Source organism: Castor canadensis, chromosome 1 (genome assembly GCF_047511655.1).
Source record: "Castor canadensis chromosome 1, mCasCan1.hap1v2, whole genome shotgun sequence".
NCBI classification, from domain to species: domain Eukaryota; kingdom Metazoa; phylum Chordata; class Mammalia; order Rodentia; family Castoridae; genus Castor; species Castor canadensis.
The window spans coordinates 204,548,586-204,567,992 of NC_133386.1; the positions used below are offsets into that span (position 1 = coordinate 204,548,586).

A 19,407-nucleotide genomic window follows, 5' to 3' on the forward strand; every position below is an offset into this window, starting at 1 on the left:
TCCAGTCTCCACCTCCAAGTAATTAGGATGCAGGGGCGCGTCTCCGCACCTGGCTCTCACCTCCTTTTCTGCTTTGGTCATATTCCAGTAGTGACGGACATGCTGTGTTTATGAACTCATCAGTTGATGAGCCCTTGGCTGCTTCTGCCTTTTGTCTCTTGTGAGCGACGCTGGCGGGAAGAGTTACGCACAAGTTTTCACATGAGCATCTCTTTCGTGCTTTTGGGGACACATCTAGCAGTGTAATCGCTGGGCCGTGCGGTGACTTTATGTTGACTACTGAGGAACCGTCCAGCTCTTTTCCACAGGGGCTCTACCATTTTATGCTCCCTACAGCAGCGTGTGAGGGTTCTGACTTCTCTTCCTCCTTACCAACACTTGTTCTCTTCTGCTTTTCAAAAACATTTTTATTGGTGGTGGAGATGGGAGGACCGTGGTTCCAGGCTAGCCCAAGCAAAAGAAGTCATCGAAGTCTTATCTTAGAAACCAAGTGGGAGGAGACTGGAAGGATTGCAGTTCGAGGCCAGCCCCGGCAAAAGTGTAAGACTGTCTGAAAAAGTAGCTAAAGCCAAAGGGGCTGGCAGAGTGGCTCAAGCGGTAGAGCACCTGCCTAGCAAGTTGTGAGGCCCTGGGTTCAAGCCCCAGTGCCACATCCCGGTGGGCGTGCAGGGGTATCACTAGTGACTTAGATTGTGTTTCCCTGATGGCTAATGACATTGAGGGTCTTGTCCTGAGATACTGAGGTTGGGCCAGTTACCTGTGCAGGTGGCACAGTGTCATGGACAAGGCCCCTCATGTGTCCCCATTCTTGAGATGAGGACCCTGTTAGGGTTTTCATAAGAAATGTCCCCCACAGGCTCATGTGCTGAATGCTGATGGCTCTATTTTGGGAGGTGATGGAACCTTTAGGAGGCAGGGCCTCGCTGGGGGAGGGGGCCACTGGGGACGTGCCTTGGAGGGTTAGAGACAACGAGTCCTCAGGTGTCTCTTCCTCCTTGTTCCCTGTCTGCCATGAGGTGAGCAGCTCCTCTGTTACCCATGGATGGCTGTTCCCCAGGTCTTTGGGTGCCACATCTAAGATGAAGACACTGCCCCCGGTGCAGCAAAAGAACTTCAAAGAGTAAGAAAATACCAAGGGACAATTCACTAGCAGAGTGAAAGTACGCCTGCAGACGTGAAGATAGCGGGCAAGGACCAACTGCCTTAAAGTGGTCAGGGCCTAGGCTTTTAAAAAGTTATCCAGTGCAGTGGGGTTACCAGGTGGTGTAAAACTGGTGAATAGTTTGTAAGAAGTCACACGCCTGTGCTCTTGAGGAGGTGAGGTCAGGCATCCACGCACGTGAGGCTCTTTGCCCCTCCTGGCATAATGCCACAAGTGAGAAGTTGTCTAGCAGTCATTGTGCCCCCCCAGGCTCATGCGTGGCCTTGACACGGGAAGTGTGCTTCATAAGGAGGGTCTAGGTCCAGGTGTGGGCTCTCCAGGGTTTATGATTCCATCTGTGAAGCAGGAATGGAACCTGGTGGCCAGAAGCACTCCCTTGTTCCTGGTCACGTCTCCCTAGCTGGCTGTGCTGACACCTCCTCCTCCACATGCTCCCACTGCCATGATGTTCTGCCTAAGCACGGGACCAAGCAACCATGGACTGGACCCTCGGAAGCCATGGGCCAGAGCAAACCTTTCCTCTCTTCAGTTGCTTGTTGCAGTATTTGGTATTTGTAAAGCTTACTGCCACAGAGAAGTGGTGCTGTTGCTGTGACTAAACCCGACTGTGTGGTTCTTAATCCTTTGGAACTGGATTTCAGGGGACACTTTGAATAGTTTGGAGAAGGGGGCTAGAGAAAGCCCTGGAAGGCCATATACAGCACTTAATGACAATTCTGGTGGGAGCTCAGAAGGCCAGAGTACTGGTAGAATTGCAGACAGTAAAGACCGTACTCGTAGGGTTTCAGGTGGAAATCACTGTTGGCCATTCTGGTTACCTTTTGTCCAGGTTTTGTCTGTGTCCTGAGACTTTGAGTGATGAGTTCAATGGAGGAAATTTCATGACAGCAGAGCATTCCAGCTGTCACATGGTCACTGCTGGCTGCCTTCAGCAAAAAAGCCAGAGGAGAAAAGTTTGAAAAATGTCAGCTTGGCTGGTAAGGGAGTACATTTAAGGAGATGCAGATCAGGAGGGCATGGTTGTTGAGATGTCTCATACTTTGCGTTTGGACTATAGGAAGGATGCCTTGAGGGCATCCCGGAAATCAGCAGGACTCCACCCATCTCAGGCTCAGGAATTTGAAACTGTGAGTTCTTTTCTCAAAAGTTTTCTTTTCTTCAAGACTTTCCCTTGCGAAGAGAAAGTCTCGGGGCACCTTGCTCACACTGGGCCACCTAGGAAATTGTTTCCTCAGTGTTCCTCTCACCGTGCCCAAGTGATCAGAGACCAATGCAGCCATGGTCCAAGGGGCCCTGGGTGTGCCTCAAGCTGAAAACAGACCTTGCGTGTGATGCCTGATTCTGCAGGTATGCAAGTGCAAGATTAAGGCGTTGTGGAGGCTTCCATCCAGGTTTCAGAGGAAGTCCTGGGAGGCCAGGCGGTGTGTGGCAGGGTCAGTGTCCCCGCAGTCAGCCACTAAGAAGGCAATTTGTGCAGCCTAAGCTGCAGTGGAGACCCCAGAATGTTGGAGGTGCCAGGAATGTGGAACATCTGCTGAGGAAAGATGCAAGTCAGCCTCGGAGAGAGACCATGGTGCAAGGACAAAGGGGTGGGGCTGCCCAAGCCTGGTGGAACTCATATCATGCCACTGTGTGTCATGGATGCCAGACATGGAGCTATAGGATTTGGTGTTTGCTCTGCTGGGTTTTGGTCCAGTCTTTCCTTGCTGTCTTCTGTCTCTCGTTTTTGGAATGGGAATGTTTTCTGCGTGCTGTTGCATCCTGGAAATACACAATTTACTTTTGGATTTTGCAGAGGTTCACAGCAAAGAGATTGCCCTGAATCTCAGTAGAGACTCTGGACTTAGACTTTCAAACAACGTTGGGACTGGTAAGACTTTGGAGACTAAATGCATTTTACGTTGTGGGATGGCATATGTCTCTTTGTTGTCCGGGGCAGAATGTTATAGTTGAATGTGAAATGTCCCCCACAGGCTCCTACGTCAAACACTTGGCAGGGCACAACTGGGGAGGTTCTGGGCAGTTTAAGAGAGTAGGTCTCTGGGAGTGTACCTTTGAAGATTATACCTGGTCTCTGGTCACTTCCTCCCTGCCCTCTGCTTTCTATCCACTATGAGGTAACAGCCTACTCCTCTGCACGCTCCCTCTGCCATGATTTTCTTTCCCATTCTGCACAGGGCCAAGTAGCCGTGGACTGTGAGCCAAAATAAATCTTTTCTCCTTTAAGTGTGTGTGTGTGTGTGTGTGTGTGTGTGTGTGTGTGTTTTGCTGGGATGGTGGTGACATTTCTAGGAGGGTATGTTGAAGGCAACAACACAGTAAGGCCAGATGCTAAGAAACCTGAGCTGTCAGCCTGTGGCATATTTTGCCGCTTGAGGAGGTGGACGGATTCCGTTCAGCATGGTTTTGTGTGTGTGGCCTGGCTGTGGGCGCAGAACACAGGTGCAAAAAGAACTCAGCTCTGCACTGGTGATTTGGCTCTGCCTTTGGAGAGAGATGCAGCCAGGTTCTGATGTTTGGCCCTGTCCCAGGGAGTATGTTACCTGAAGCTGTGGCTGATCCCTTGAGGAACTGGGAACAGTTCCTCCCAGAAGTGTTGAGCTGATGAAATGGGTCTCGTCTGGATGTTATTAATGCGCACAGATCGGACCGACTGAGAGGAGGGTATGTGGGTGGGTCCAGGTGGCCCCTCTAGGCAGGGTCTGCGGCTGGCCTGGCCTGTGACAGAGGTCCTGGAAATAAGGGTTGAGGCCAGCCCTGGCATGTCAGTTGACACACACAGTGGTGGCAGCCTCATCTGAGCAGCTGTTTGCTATCATCCATGACAGGAGGGAGTCAAGCCACACTCCTCACTGCCTCCCTATGGGAGGTGACCCTGAGCCCCCTCCCCACCTGTGGAGGCCCATCCTGAGGGTGCACTTGGCCTGTGGGGCATGGGCTGGGGTCCTGGGGCACTGCCCATCTCTAGCTGTGCTTTCCTACAGTACCCCTGTTGTCTTGTTTTCCCATCCTTGTGGGCTAGGAATTCTAGTGCCATGCTATCTTTGCCCTAGACCCGCTTCTTAACCTTCTTCGAAGACTGGAGCCCTTAGATTTGAAGTTCCAGCCCTTCAGATGTCTTTAGCCATGTCCAGCTCTCCAGGGATGCTCCAGTGTGCACCTCGCACTCACCTCCCTACCCACTGCACCTCCCAGGCCTGGCCTCAAGCTTATCTGACCTGTTGCAATGTGACACCAGTTGCAGCTTGGTTTGTAACAATGACTAGGGTCTGTTAACACCCTAAGGAACCCCTTGATGACACCTGGGCCTGCTCTTCTCTCCCTCTGGCAGTGCTTCTTATCAACTGCTAGGTCTGTGGACCTCTCCCAGGCAATTCCTTTCATCCAGGGTGCTGTCCCAAGCCTTAGACCCACATGTCCTGGGCGACCTTCAGCCATAGGCCATTGTGTCATGTACATGGACTATATATACACTGTCCACCCCTGGGGCCACTTAGGGTCTTCCTTCTGAAATGGCGGCATCCTGGTTTCTGCCTGGCGGTGGAGGCTGAAGCCTGTCTATACCCATCCACCACGTGTGCTCTTTCTTGACCAGAGTCATCGTCACCATCGCCCATTATTTTGCCTGTCTGAGGCCCAGCTTGAGCTGGGGTCTCTGTGCTGACCTCTGGCAGGTGCACAGGACACACCCATGTCAGAAGTGATGCTGTCTCACCCATGCTTTCTAGGTGGCTCCACCTGCCCCTCACCAGGCATCGGTCCCTGGCCCCGACATTTACTAAGTAGGTAGAGGTGTCACAGGGCACAGCAGGAGTGACAAGTTATAGAGGCCCGTGGACTGTGCATCTGTCCACAAGCCCTGGGATGAAGTTGGAGCCCTGGGCCTTCAGGCTGTGAAGTGAGGTGAAGGTCTTTCTCATTATGTGAAACAAAATCACCACAGCGGGTTTTTGTTTGTTTCAGATTTTTTTTTGATGGTGTCGGGATTTGAACTCCGGGCCTCATGCTTGCTAGGCTTGAGCCGCTCTACCAGCCTTTTCTTTTGCTTTAGTTATTTTATCTCATGTTTTGCCTCAGACAGCAATCCGCCTACCTAAACCTCCTGTGTAGCTGGGATAACAGGCGTGTGCCACCATACCCGGCTTACTGGCTAACACGGGTTCTCACTAACTCTTTGCCCAGGCTGGCCTTGAACTACAGTTCTCCCAGTCTCTGCCTTCTGAGAAGCTGGGATTGTAGGCGTGAGCCACCGTGCCTGGCCCACCATAGCAGTCTTAGCTTGGGATTTGTGCTGGACAGTGAGTGACCATCATTGCCTCAGCAAACAGAATTCTTACTCTAGAAATGTGTGGGCAGGGGACAGGTCTTAAAGCTCTGCACCTGGCCAGGCCAGCAGAAAGAGGGGGGCCTGTCTGGTGACTTTCTGTTTTCAGGGCTCCCCACCCTTACCTCCCACCTCGCAGCTCAGCTCTGCAAGTACCTGGGGAGGTACTGCTCTGCGGCATGGGAAGAGGTGGGATCAGACAGCTGAGAGAGCCAGCTGCACCTGCTGGATACTTTCCTTGTCTCCAGACATGACCTCTTAGATCAGGTTTCCTGTCCTGAAACACCAGGGCACCGGGGTTTCTGGGGCAGGGTTGGCAAGAATGACACATGGACCACGCCTGCCTGTTACCTCTTTTTAAACCATGCTTAAGCTCAGAATGTTTTGGGCATTTTTTAAGGACTAAGAAAAGAATATCAGCAGTTAATTCACGACCTGTGAAAGTGATGAGGAATTAAACTCTCAGTGTCCATAAATAAGTTTTGTTTTTTTTATCAACAAAGTTTTATTGGAACACATCCATGCTGGCTCATCTGTGTTTTCTTCCTGGTTGCTTTGGGTGCCGGGGGCCATTAAGCCTCAAAACAAGACATATTTTCTGTCCTTTACAGAAGAGGCTGTCTGACCCATCCCAGAAAAGCTGTCACCCACATTCTCTCCCTCTCCTGCATTCATGGCTGATCAGGATTGGATCCTGGTATTTCTGTCTGTTTTGACTCCTTACCCTCCCAGGTCTCAGAAGAATTTGTCCTCCATGTCTTGTCTCCTTACATGTGAGAGTGAGGCTTTACTTGACTTGGGGGAGAAGTCTATCCCAGGGAAGGTGGATGCAGCTGACTTAGGCCCACAGGGAACCTGAAGGACCCCCAGCCCACGCCACTCTTTGTGCCCCAGGGTCTGGGAAATCCCTGATCCAACAGAGCTGTTTTCACAGATGTGTTGCAGCTGGTGGGGAGGGATTGCAAACTGATATCAAGGGCCACCATAGAATCGTTTCTGTTCCCTGTGTCAGCAGCGCCCTGCTCATTTCACTCCTCAGGTGCTTCCAGGCAGAGAGGGGTCTCATCCACATGGGGTGAAGGTGTCCTGAGGGGCTCTGCTGCTGCGCCTGCCCAGAAACCCATCCTGCTCTTGCTGCAGGCATGGCCTGGCCTGGCCTGACCTGGCCAGGAGGGCTTGACCTCCTGCTTTGTTTTGGGGCAACTAGGGAGGGAGTGGGGACAAAGGAGGAGAGAGCAGAAGTGGTACCAGCCTGCACCTGCCGCCTCCCTCTCCCCAGGTTCTGGGTGGCTCCTGTTCATTGTTCTCAGATGCAGCCAGGAAAAAGTGCCCCCCCCCGCCCCACCACACAATTTAATGTGTATAGAAATCTAGTTTGATGTTAGAGAGAATGCAATATGGACATAGAGAAAGAAGAAACAAGTTTCAAAGAGATGATGCAGTAAGCCTGCCTTATTTGTGGATTTATCGTACATGGTGTGATTAAGCACTGTCAAAAATAAATAAATTTTTAAAATCGGAAGTTTCAAAACCAAAACTTTTAAATTCCCGTACATGCTTCCTACAGCTCAGCTGACACAAAGCTCTCCGTCAGTCCCCGTGTCACCATTTGTTGTGTTGAAATCATGTGAGCTGTTGAGTGTTTCCCTGCCCTTCATTTTGTGATGATCTGCCTTCCAGAAAGCAAATGGTACCCCAAAAGTTATGATGATCCTGCTAAGCCAGAAAGGCACACTGTGTGCTTAATTTGAAGTGTAAATTTTAGGTGCGTTGAAAGGTGGCATGTCTTCGGTGGAAGTTGGGCAGCGCTATGGGAGAGAGGAGTCAAGAGTCTGCAGTACAGTCCTGTACTCTATGCATTCTGAACACGTGTGGTTTTCCCTCCGTGGTGGTCCCCTTGGAACCACAGACCCGCAGGTGGCAAGGGTCTACTGTCCTGACCTTTTGGTAGGTTCAAACCTTGAGGCCTGACTTTTTCTAGGTGTGCGTTATTTTCCTCCCAGTGTTCAGTCAGGTGTGGCATATATAGTCCCTCCCTCACCATGGTTGTCCTGGGTTGGGGAAGAGCAGGGCTCCCCAGGCTGCTCTGGACCCTGCCTCTCACTGCTGTGTTCTCCTCCCACCTGAACTTCTAGGCTGTACACCCAGGGTGATCTTCTGCCTGGTGTGGTTTTGTGCTGGGCGATGGGCCGGCCTTCCAGGTGTTCCCAGAGCTGTTGGTGTCTGCATTGCTTTTTTGTACCTTGTTGTGTGGACAAGATATAAACAAGAACCTTGGACCATGTGGACAGAGGCTGTCCATCTTTGCCCTCTACTGCTTGCCTGAGCTGCTAACCTGTGGAGAGCTCAGCCCCGGGATTGGTGCAACCTGAGCTCTGGCCTCCAGGTGTGGCCACATTTTGCACGTGGATTGCTCTGACAGCCCCTGGGAGTGGCTTTAATGAGCCTCTCATTCAGTTTTCTGGCTCCAGGTTGGTGTCCAACCATCGCCCTGTGTTTCATTACATTGCTTGGGTGACTTAGCTACTGGCTAGTTTCCCTGTTACAGGTGAGAAACTGAGGCCCACTGGCTGCAAGGAGTTGCCCAAAGACCCTGAGCACCATGGGGCAGTACCAGATGGGGCCCCTGACCACAGGTGCCAGGACCGCCACTCTTCCAAGGTGATTAAACAGTTTTGTTCCTTGCTATCCAACTACAGAAAACCAGAATTTTTTACTCAGCCCATTTGGCTGGCCTTGTATTTTTCTTGCCTGCAGAACAGCATTTGTAACTTTCCTGCCATGCTGGAAGCTGAACCCAGCTCAGGAGGCCTGCTGAGGCTTGCCTTCCATCTGCTGCCTCCCCTGTCTCATCCTGTCCCGAGAGCTGAGCTGAGACTTGGATGGTGCCTCCGTGAGGGTTGTGGGATGTCACAGCCCTGTCTTGTCCTGTGTGTTTCTAGGCTCCTGAGTGCAAAAGCATTTTGATCGTGTCCTCTGTGGCTTTTGTGGTGGTCACTTTTCATCAGTATTGGCTCTTACAGAAAAAAGATTTAACTTTTCCATGTCAGAGTGAACAGGCCTGCAGGCTCAGACTTAGAACCAGGATGCGCCCCAGAGTTCATCTGGTCATGAGTGAATGAGAGATTAGCTCGCAGGCAAGCAGAACGAGCTTGCCCAGGTCTGCAGTTCTGCCCAGCCCTTCTAAACTCTGTGTGTTGGACGTGACTGTGGATCCACTGCCGCACCAGTGGCAGCATTGTTTCTTTATCCCAGGACTCCTTCCTAGGGTGCCCTCCTTGGCCAGAGGCCACCCTCGGTGCCTGTGGGTCAGCAACAGTGAGGGCAAGAACGCCTGTTTGCTTTGCCCATCCACAATTCCACTCTCAGGCAGAAGAGGCTGCAAGGAGAGCCTCTGAGCTAGGCCCTGCCTCTGCTATGTCAGCCAAGGATGGGGTGCCATGATGAAACTGGCTCTCCAGGAACCATTCACATCTTTTAGTATCTGGCAAGGCGCAGGTGCAGCAGAGGCTCCTGGGAGCTGCACCTGTCTCATTGGGCAGCTCAGGCCCTGGGCAGGCTGAAAACTGGTGCTCTTTGGCGTGACCCCAGCCAGTCCAGACCCGTGTTTGCCTCTGCCATCCTGCAGGTGATCAATGTGGACGGGACTAAGAGGCGGACCCTGCTGGAGGACAAGCTCCCACACATTTTTGGGTTCACGTTGCTGGGGGACTTCATCTACTGGACGGACTGGCAGCGGCGCAGCATCGAGCGGGTGCACAAGGTCAAGGCCAGCCGGGATGTCATCATCGACCAGCTTCCCGACCTGATGGGGCTCAAAGCCGTGAACGTGGCCAAGGTCTTTGGTGAGTTGGGGAAAGCCCTGAGCCCTGGCTCATCTGGGCCTGTTGACCTGGGGAAGAAGTGGCAGGTGAGATACAGGTGTCCACTGGGGCTCCCACTCTGGAGATGGGCAGGGTAGGATAGGGTGGCAGTATCTGGTTTGGGACAGATGGGAATGGGGTGGCATACTGCCCAGTGTTGGTAATCATTAGGGCTAACCTCGCTGAGCACTGACTGTGTGCCAGGCCCTGGCTAAGGCAACCTGTTTGCTGATCACAGCTACAGCCCCACGGGCACTGGAGAGAGGGAGGCAAGGAGGCAAGGCCACACAGCTAATGGGTGGCCAAGCTCAGGACTCACCAGCTCAACCTTGCCCTTGTTGTCTGGCTGGTTTGTGACCGTTGTCCACTGTCTTCAGGCTGGAACTCTCAAACCCATACCTTTTACCTGAAAGCCAGGGCCAGTGAAGAGCTCATTTAGGAGCTCATTCTGAAAAGAATTCCAAGTGCAGGTCTGCAGGTGACACTGCAGAGAGCAGTGTTGGGGTGTGCATGTGTGGGTGGGGGTGGACTCTGGGAGCAGGGGCTCAGTCTCATGCCTGGTGGATGAGTGAAAGAATAGAGAGAACCAGTGCTTACAGTTGAGTTCCTTACAGTTTGGCTGGCGAGAGGCCCCAGGTTAGCTCTGCCTCCAGGTGGATGGCTGTAGCTGTGATGGTAGGGGGAGTTTGGCCTTAAAATTCCAGGGAAGTGATGGAGCTTGGAGTAGGCAGAGGTGTGGTTGGCACAAGAGATAGCTGAACAAAGCCCTGGAGGTGAGGTGGCATGGGTGACCTGAGGGACAGCCTGTGCCTCCTGTCACTGTGGACAACTGTTATGGCAATCTGCACTCTTGGGGCAAAGGCATAGGAGGGACAGGTTTATCTTTACCAATCACCTTTAAAAACACAGTTATGCCAGGTGCAGTGGTACACACCTGTAATCCCAGTACTGGAAGGCTGAGGCAGGAGTTCAAGGCCAGCCTGGGTTTCATTCAATAAAACAAAACTAAGTAAACATTCTCATTATCTGTGTTTGTTAAACAGACAGTGGAGATCGGGAGGCTTCAAGTTAAAGGCCAGTCCAGGCCTAACTCAATCGATAAGCCTGGTGTGGTGGCAGGCACTTGCCATCCTAGCTGGAGGATGAAAGTCCAGGCCAGCCTTGCAGACACCGTGTTTGGAAAAGGGCCAGGGGTGGGGCTCAAGTGCAAGGCCATGAGTTCAAACTCTAGGAGCACCAAAAAAAGGAAAAGACAAGGAAAAATGAATGTTCTGTAGGGGACTGTGATTTAAAGTTGAGAAACTGCCCTCCCCACGTTATGATTTACTAAAGAATATGGGGAAAACTGCTCTTCTTTTAGCTTACATACTTAACACTAAGTTAAAACCAATTTTAACAGCACAAAAGCCGCCAAGTGAGAAAACAGGCTGGCCGAAATAAATGAACAGGCTAAGTTCTCTCTGCTCTAATAAAGACAGGTGCCTCTGACCGTCCTGGGCAACTCTGAGTTTTGAGGTTGCTGAGGGTATCAGCGAACGTTCTGGAAGAATTGCAGGAGCCAGTCCCGTCAGCAGGCTGGTTGCTGAAGTCCCAGGAAGGGCAACTGGGCCAGTCACTGGCTCGTGGATCCTGGCTGGGCCAGATGGAACTCAGGCGGGAGGCTGGGCCGCCTGGTGGTGTCGTGAGCTGGGCCCTAACTTGTTGCTGGCCAGATTACCTCCAAAGCCTCCTGGGCCTTAGCTTCCTCCGTAGACAAATGGGGGTGAGACTAGCTCCTATGGCCCTGGGCGGTGGAGAGAGGTAAAACGGGGGACATCTCGGGACCAGTGCCTGGCACACGGCAGGCCCCTATGGTCACACTGTCATTGTTACTGTACTGTACTGTACTGGGGAGAGCTTCGGTTGCCATGGTCCGGGGCTGGCTTCTCCCCATCCCCATATGACCTGCAGTAGGATAGAGCCAGGCACGACTGCCGAGCGGCCACCCCTCCCTTTGCCTCTGGCGTCTAGAGCTGTGCGTTTCCCTCCAGGAACCAACCCGTGCGCAGATGGGAACGGGGGGTGCAGCCACCTGTGCTTCTTCACACCCCATGCCACCAAGTGCAGCTGCCCCATCGGCCTGGAGCTGCTGAGTGACATGAAGACCTGCATTGTCCCTGAGGCCTTCCTGGTGTTCACCAGCAGAGCGGCCATCCATAGGGTCTCCCTGGACACCACCAACAACGATGTGGCCATCCCACTCACAGGTGTCAAGGAGGCCTCCGCGCTGGACTTCGACGTGTCCAGCAACCACATCTACTGGACGGACGTCAGCCTGAAGGTACCGTGTGTGACCCTGCACGTGCCTAGCCTCTCTGTGGGAACCTTGCCTGTAAGGTGACTGCCTCTGAGGCTGAACACAGTTTTCAAAAACTGTACTATTTATTGTTACACTATTCAAGCTAATAAAATATTAGTGCTCCTAATTTTTTGTTGTTGTTGTTGACAGTTCTGGGCATTGAACTCGGCCTGATGCTTGCTAGGCAGGAGCTCTACCACTTGAGCCACACCGCTAGCCTGTTCCACTTTTTTTCATATAGGGTCTTGCTTTTAGTCCGGGGATGGCCTCAGACTAATATCCTTCTATTTAATTGCTCCCATGTAGCTAGGGTTATTGGTGTGCTCTATCATACCTGGCTTCTTTGTTGAGATGGGGTTTTGCTAAATTTTTTTGTCCTGGGCTGGCCTTGAATTTCCTAATCTCTGCCTCCTGAATAGCTGGGATTACAGATGTAAGCCACCATGCCTGGTCTCCAAGTAACTTTCGACAATTTTTTTTTTTTTTTGCCCCATTACATATGTTTGTTTTAAAACTCTGACCTTTGGTGATCTGATCCCATACGTGGGCAGTAGTTGCTTGAGGTGACCAAGCATCTGTCCCACAGTTAGATGTCTACAAAAGATGCTGGTTCCTAAATGCAGCACTTTCCCTCCTTGCCTGTCGCAGACCATCAGCCGAGCCTTCATGAATGGGAGCTCAGTGGAACACGTGATCGAGTTTGGCCTTGACTACCCTGAAGGCATGGCCGTTGACTGGATGGGCAAGAACCTGTACTGGGCTGACACTGGGACCAACAGGATTGAGGTGGCCCGGCTGGATGGGCAGTTCCGGCAGGTCCTCGTATGGAGGGACTTGGACAACCCGAGGTCGCTGGCCCTGGATCCCACCAAAGGGTAGGGGTCATTTCTGTCCGTTGTGTGCACCCCGCCCCTCCCACCTGTCTGCTTCAGCCAGTGCAGTGATGCAAACTGGCCACATTGGTGGTGCCTACCTGGCCCTCTGGTTAGGGCTGCACTGCTCGCACTTAACCTTGAAGGTGGACCCTTGGAGATCATCTAGTTCATTCCCAGAGGGGAAACTGAGGTCAGAGTAGAAGGTGAGGATGGAAGCTGCTGTCAGGCACTGAACTGGACTTTTCATCTGGGCTGTCTCCAGCGTTGATGGATCAGACAGAAACTGATGCTCAGAGAAGCTAAGTGACTCATCCAAAGTCCCATGGTCAGTTAGAACAGTATTGGACCCAAAAATGCCCCCTCAGGCCCTGTCCAGGGCCTTTCCTTAACATAGGGCCAAGCAGTCGGTCTTGCGATCCATGGATTTCAGGCTGTTCAGAAATAGCATCTTACAGGCTGCTGAGCCTACAAGCTGCCCCGAGAGCCACCTCAAGAGGCCCTGCCCTGGGCACCAGGGCTGGACAGCCAGGAAGCAGTCTCTCTGAACCTGAGTGTCTTCTGTGCAGGAGCACAGTGCCCACCCTGTAGGCATCTGTGATGAGTGTAGAGACACCTGAACCCTGCCTGGCACATGCTGTGTTAGGGAGAGAGGGAAGATTTCAAGAGGGCATAATAAAGTGAAAAGTCCGAGTTTGACAGAAGGGCAAGTCCAGAGTGCTGGAACGAGGGTGGGGTGCTGGAGGAGAAGAAGGAGTGCTCAGGGGATGGTGGGTGGTGGGGGAAGGCAGCTCAGGGTCCCTGCCACACCTCATTTGCTTTGGGGTCCAGCTTTCTACGCTCTGAGGAAAGGGGGGGGGTCCATTCCAGTTTGCCCTTATGACATCCTGGTCAGCTTAGCTCTGGTCCCCAGGTTGAGTGATCTGTTATTTGTGCTGTGTGCCTGCTTGAGGCTGCCCTGGGGTGTTTGCCTGCCTGACAGCTAAGCCACTGTGGGAAGCAGGCCAGGATCACAGCAGCAAGCTTAGGAGAGGTTAGGGCTGCAGCAGGGCTCAGCCTGGACCTGGTCCCTTCCTGCTTCTTGGGGGCATGTCAGTGTCTGCCTTTGTCTAAGAAGGCACAGGCTGAGCAGAGGAGATGTTGGTGGTCTCGCCCTCCCTGTCTGCCCTGCACTGGGCAAGGACTCACTGGACCTGCCCCTCCCCTGCGCTGGTGCCTTTCAGTTACATCTACTGGACCGAGTGGGGTGGCAAGCCAAGGATTGTGCGGGCCTTCATGGACGGAACCAACTGTATGACGCTGGTGGACAAAGTGGGCCGGGCCAATGACCTTACTATTGACTACACTGACCAGCGCCTCTACTGGACTGACCTGGACACCAACATGATCGAGTCGTCCAACATGCTGGGTGAGAGTGGGGCATCTGGGTGGGGTACCTTCCTCCCCTGGCCTGCTGTGGCCTGTGTGGACAGAGCCACAAGTGCTCACTGGCCTCACCTTGTCCTGGAAGCTGTCTCTTTCAGGCCCCAGGTTCCTTGCTCTAGTTGTACTGGGCCAGGCCAGACGATAGTTGTTTCTTCGGCCCCTACTGGGTGCCTGGTCCCAAGGATCCCTGTACCAGGACTCGAATTTGACACTGCCACACAGCAGAGATTTCATTGATGGAGAAACTGAGGCACAGGGGCTATCATGTGACTTGTCCCCGAGACCAGCCCTCAGTCTCCTCTCAGCGCTGCGTACCTGCTCTGTGCCCTGCATTGTGGAGGATGGGCACGGGTTCCCAGCACCTGGTGGGCGTTCTCATCTCCCATTTGCAGTGGACAAAAATGAGGCTCAGGGAGGTGTTTTGTTTTTGTTTTTAAAAAATCTATTTCAAGCCACCACCACCAGCAGCATGGGCAGGCCTTGAACCCAGAACAAGGGACTCTGCGCTCTGTTCCATTTGAGGGCAATAGTGCTGGTAGCTGCCGCATGACAGGACAGCTGATGGGTTACCATGTGAACAGACAATCGCCCCCCTCATTGGGAGAACGGAAGGAAGAAGGGGGAGAGGCCTAGGGGGCTCACAGCTGGATCCCCAGACTGCCATGGCAGACAAGAAGGTAGAGGTATGGCCTGTTGAGCTGCAGTGGACAGTCACAGAAGCTGCCCTGACTTTTGGCCCCTGGTAGCAGGGCCTTCAGTGTCCTGGGCTGGCTGGCTGGCTGTAACCTGGGCGTCACAGAGCAGTGGTGAGCCATTGGCCTGTGAAACCTGTAGCCAGGGCGGAGAGAATTCGGCTTCCGTCCTAGTCACTGCTGCAGGGTGTGGTTCTGCCCATTTTGCAGATGGAGAAAGGCCCAGCACAGGTCCTCTGCATGTAGAGCTGGAGCCAGAACCCTGGTACCCTGGTGCCAGCTGGAGCGTGCCACACTCCCTGTGGACACTGACTGTCCTGGTGTCAAAGCCCAGGGCGGAAGTTTAAAAGTCTTTACCTGAAGCTGGAGCCACTGAGGAACTGAACACAGCACGCACAGCCATGGTGGCTAGAAACGGTTATACTCAGGAATCTCCTCCCAGTGAGGAAGCCTCAGATGAGAGCCAGCCAGAACCCTGGAAACACGCGTGACCCTGCACATCAAAGTGACCCAGGCACCGGCCTGGCCCATGTGCTCTGTGTTCATTTTTCCATCCAACGCCCCAGATGTGGACCCGGTGTGGAGTGTGACCTTGGAGTCTTGCCGGCCTGGGTGTGATCCTCCAGGGCCCTGCCATTTCATAGCTGTGTGACATTAGCCATGTCACTTACCTTCTGTGCCTTAGTTCCCTTGTAATCTCTGTCTCTCAGAGTCGCAGGGATTGAGATAATACATAGAAGTGCCTCTCATGGTGCCTGGGCCCTGCAGGTGTCCTCCCTCCAGGTCAAATGATGTCAGAAAGCCAAGCCGCCTGGCTCCCAGCAGGCCCTGGGGGTGTCTGTGATGAGTCAGTCAGGGGCATCTTTATGTGATAACTTTTGTTTTCCCAGTGGCAAAATAATCAACTTCGAAAATTCCTGAAAATGCAGGAAAACACCAAGAAAATTGTGTCTCATTTCACTATTCAGTGGTGCCTGATATTCCCTTTTTGGCTTAGTCCTTTCCAGTCTTGAATGTTTTAAAAATAATTTTAAAATGCATGTTATTCATTTTTAAAGTCTGAAGCTTTCTTTCACTTTTTTGCTTTTCAGAAATGTTTGCAACTTTAAACTATACAGAATTTTCATTGTTTTTTTCTTTCTCCCATGTGCCATGAGCACGGGCAAGCATGTTCTCGTTTCACGAGCACATGGTGCCTTGGCACCATCTATACTGTAAGGTAAGACAGAGGAGGGGACAGGTTCTTACAACACATTTTGCCCATGGTGTGGCTGGGACAAGGGACACCTAGGCCCTCAGCGTTCCTTCCGTGCTTCCTCCCCTGGAATGTCGCGCTGTTCCGCTTGGCTCTCCCCAGCACGTGGCCTTGTGCCTGGCACACTCCGGTCATCCAGTTGGCGGGACAACTGTCCTCTCTGCACCTGGCTGGTGTTGGAGGGGCCTGGCTTTACCTGCAGGACCTCAGGTATCTGTACTTTCAGTGCAGCCACGGAGTCATATGGCTGACGTATTCTTACAAAAACGTAAGTCACAACCCAGTGAAAGCTCTTAGGAAAAACAAGAGCAAGCCAAACCCAAGGTCAGTAGATGGAAAGAGATAAAGGCTAGAGGGATTAACAAAATGGAGGCTGAAAGAACAAAAAAAGGATAAACAAGATTGACAAACCCTCTGCCAAACTCAACCAAAGAGAGAAGACCCAAAATGACAAAATTAGTCATGAAGAAGGCAGTACTGCAACAGCTACCAATGACATTAGAGGATCACTGTGGAAAATTTTGAAAACTTACATTCCAATAAAGGGGAAACTCTACATGAAATAGATAAGTTTTTAGATATGTGTGACCTACCAAGCTGAACCAAGAGAATATAAACAACGATCTCTAAACAGATCCAGAATGAGCAGTAAAGACTCTTCCTACAAAGAAAAGCCCAGGACAGGACAAATTCACTGCTGAATTCTACCAGAACCTTTAAAGAACAAATGGAACTGGCCACAGTGGCTCAAGCCTGTAATCTCAGCTGTGTGGGAGGTGGAGATTGGGAAGATCGAGGTTTGAGGCCAGCCCAGGAAATACTGTTAGACCTCATCTCAACCACTAAGCTGGGTGTGGTGGTGCATGCCTGTCATCCCAGCTAAGTGGGAGCATAAATAAGAGGGTCGTTATCCAGGCTAGCCAGGCAAAAAACATGAGAAACCTATTTGAAAACAACTAAAGTGTGGCTCAAGTGATAGAGCCCCTGCCTAGCAAATTCGAGGCCCTGAGTTCAAACCCCAAACTGCCCCCACTCCCCCAGAAAGCCAATGCTCCTTGAACTGTTCCATAAAACAGAAGGGAAAGGATTGCTACGAAACTTATTCTGTGAAGCCAGTATTACCCTGATACCAAAACCAGACAAGGACACAACAGCAATTTGATGGACACAGATGCAAAAATCCTCAGTGAAATTCCTGCAAAGCACACTGAAAAGACACACAGTGACCAAGCCACTTTCATACCAGGCTTGTCAGGATGGCCCAGTGCGTGCAAATCAGTAAGCATAATATATGGTATCTAAGCAGAAAAAAGGACAAAAATCACACAATCACTTTAGCGCATACAGAAAGTCTTTGACAGGATTCAAAACTCCTGCAGGATAAAAACCCAGACGAAACTTGAAACAGGAACTTAACGTAATGTGACGAACCTACAGCCTACGTTACACTAGATGGGGGAAACTGAGGGCATTTCCTCAAATCAGAAACAAGCCAGGGTGCCCACTCTCCACTTTGTCGTGTGTGTGTGTGTGTGTATGTGTGTGTGTGTATGTATGTGTTTGTATATGGGTATGTTTGTGTGTGTGTGTGTGTGTATGTGGGTATGTTGTGTGTCTATGTGTGCGTGTGCGCGGTGCTGGGTTTGGACTTGGGGCCTTGTTCTTGCTAGGCAGGCAGGCGCTGTGCCACTTGAGCCGTGCCTCCACACTTACTCAGTATGGTGCTTGAATTCTTCGAGCGATAAGGCAAGAGACAGAAAGAAATGATAGATGCTATTATTCAAACATGGAAACCTATTAAAATGCCCTCGTAGTAAGTGCTCTTTAATAATTCATTCAGTAAATAATTCACATCTCTTGTACCTGGCTGTACTTAAACTACATTTAAGTATTATAGATGCCAACAAGGCACTCTTAAGAGTACTAATTTTGGTGCTCTGGTACAGCTCAGTGATCACACGCTTGTCTGTCTAGAATGTGCAGAGCCCTGGGTTCCATCCCCAGCACCACAAACCAAGAATCATTTTTAGCTGGGGATCTAGGGCCAAGGAGCTGGCTCAGCTTTCTGCTGAGTAGTTGGGGAGCAGGGGCCCAGTGACCTCCAGAGCTTATTGGGTGTTTTCAGAAAGGTAAAATTTGAAATTTTTCTGAAGTGTAACATATACGTGGCAAAGCACAAAAATCTCAGGTGAGGAAGTTGAAGAATTTTTACATGCAGATACGTGTGTACAAACAATCCATGTAGCTCTCACCCAGGGCAAGGTAGGCCCCAAAGTCTCCCTCATGCTCCTCCCAGCTATCCCTCAAACCTGCCCAGGGGCAGTCACTGCCCTGACTTCCATCTCTGTGTACCAGATGCGAGTTACTGTTCTAGAACTTCCTATAGATCCTGCTTTTACACTGACCTCTTTCCCTCAACCCAGTGACTGAGATTTGTCCTGTGTGTGATTCTTCTTTTTTTTTTTTTGTGCACTGGGATTTGAACTCAGGGCCTCCCACTTGCACAGCAGGTTCTCTACTGCTTGAGCCACACCTCCAATCCATTTTGCTCTGGTGATTTTGGAGGTGGGGTCTTGCTCTGGCATTTCCACTGTGGGCAGACTCCACCACTCACCATTTGGACTAGACGTTTGGTCTTTTTCAGCTCATGGTTAGGGTTGCTGTGTGCAGTCTTGGCTGTGTTGTTGGGAGGATGCTCCGTGCACATCCACCCTGGAGTGGGGTTGCTGGACAGGTGCACACTGGGCTTTGGTGCACTTACCTGTTTTCCAGTGCTGTCAAAGCTTCACCGTCAGCTGTGGTCTCCGCGTGAGCTCAGTGTCCTGACTGCGCCGTTGCTGACTGTGTGTGCTGTGTCCCTGTGCAGGTCAAGACCGGATCGTGATCGCTGATGACCTCCCGCACCCCTTCGGCCTGACACAGTACAGCGATTACATCTATTGGACCGACTGGACTCTGCACAGCATCGAGCGGGCTGACAAGACCAACGGCCGGAACCGCACTCTCATCCAGGGCCACCTGGACTTCGTGATGGACATCCTGGTGTTCCACTCCTCCCGCCAGGATGGCCTCAATGACTGCATGCACAGCAATGGCCAGTGCGGGCAGCTGTGCCTTGCCATCCCAGGAGGCCACCGCTGCGGCTGTGCTTCACACTACACTCTGGACCCCAGTAGTCGCAACTGCAGCCGTAAGTGCCTCAGTTTCCCCTCCTCTCGCACCTCAGTCCCACTTTAGATCTAGCCAGCATGGGCGGTGGGGCAGGAGGTAGGGGTGGAGGTTTGAGGTTGAAAAGAGCTTTTTATGTAGGGGTGCATCTGTTATATGGATGGTTGGCAAGTTGTGCACTGCACAAACTCGATGATTCTATCTGGAGGTCCAGGCTGGATGAAGGACCTGTGCTTCATCAAGACACAACTAAACGGACTTAGTCCTCAGCCAGCAGATTCTGTGGGAGAATCTTTGAATGTGAAACC

The 19,407-nt window shown here is 51.9% G+C and overlaps 1 protein-coding gene across 1 annotated transcript in view; it reads left to right on the forward strand.

Moving 5' to 3' along the window:
* The window catches only part of Lrp5 (LDL receptor related protein 5), a 112,307-nt gene that overhangs the window by 62,316 nt on the left and 30,584 nt on the right, over positions 1-19,407 (forward strand). The window contains exons 8-12 of the mRNA XM_074050474.1: positions 9,115-9,331; positions 11,380-11,669; positions 12,336-12,562; positions 13,783-13,967; positions 18,798-19,121. Of these exons, the coding sequence (XP_073906575.1) occupies positions 9,115-9,331; positions 11,380-11,669; positions 12,336-12,562; positions 13,783-13,967; positions 18,798-19,121 (1,243 nt within the window). The remainder of the gene's footprint in view (positions 1-9,114; positions 9,332-11,379; positions 11,670-12,335; positions 12,563-13,782; positions 13,968-18,797; positions 19,122-19,407) is intronic.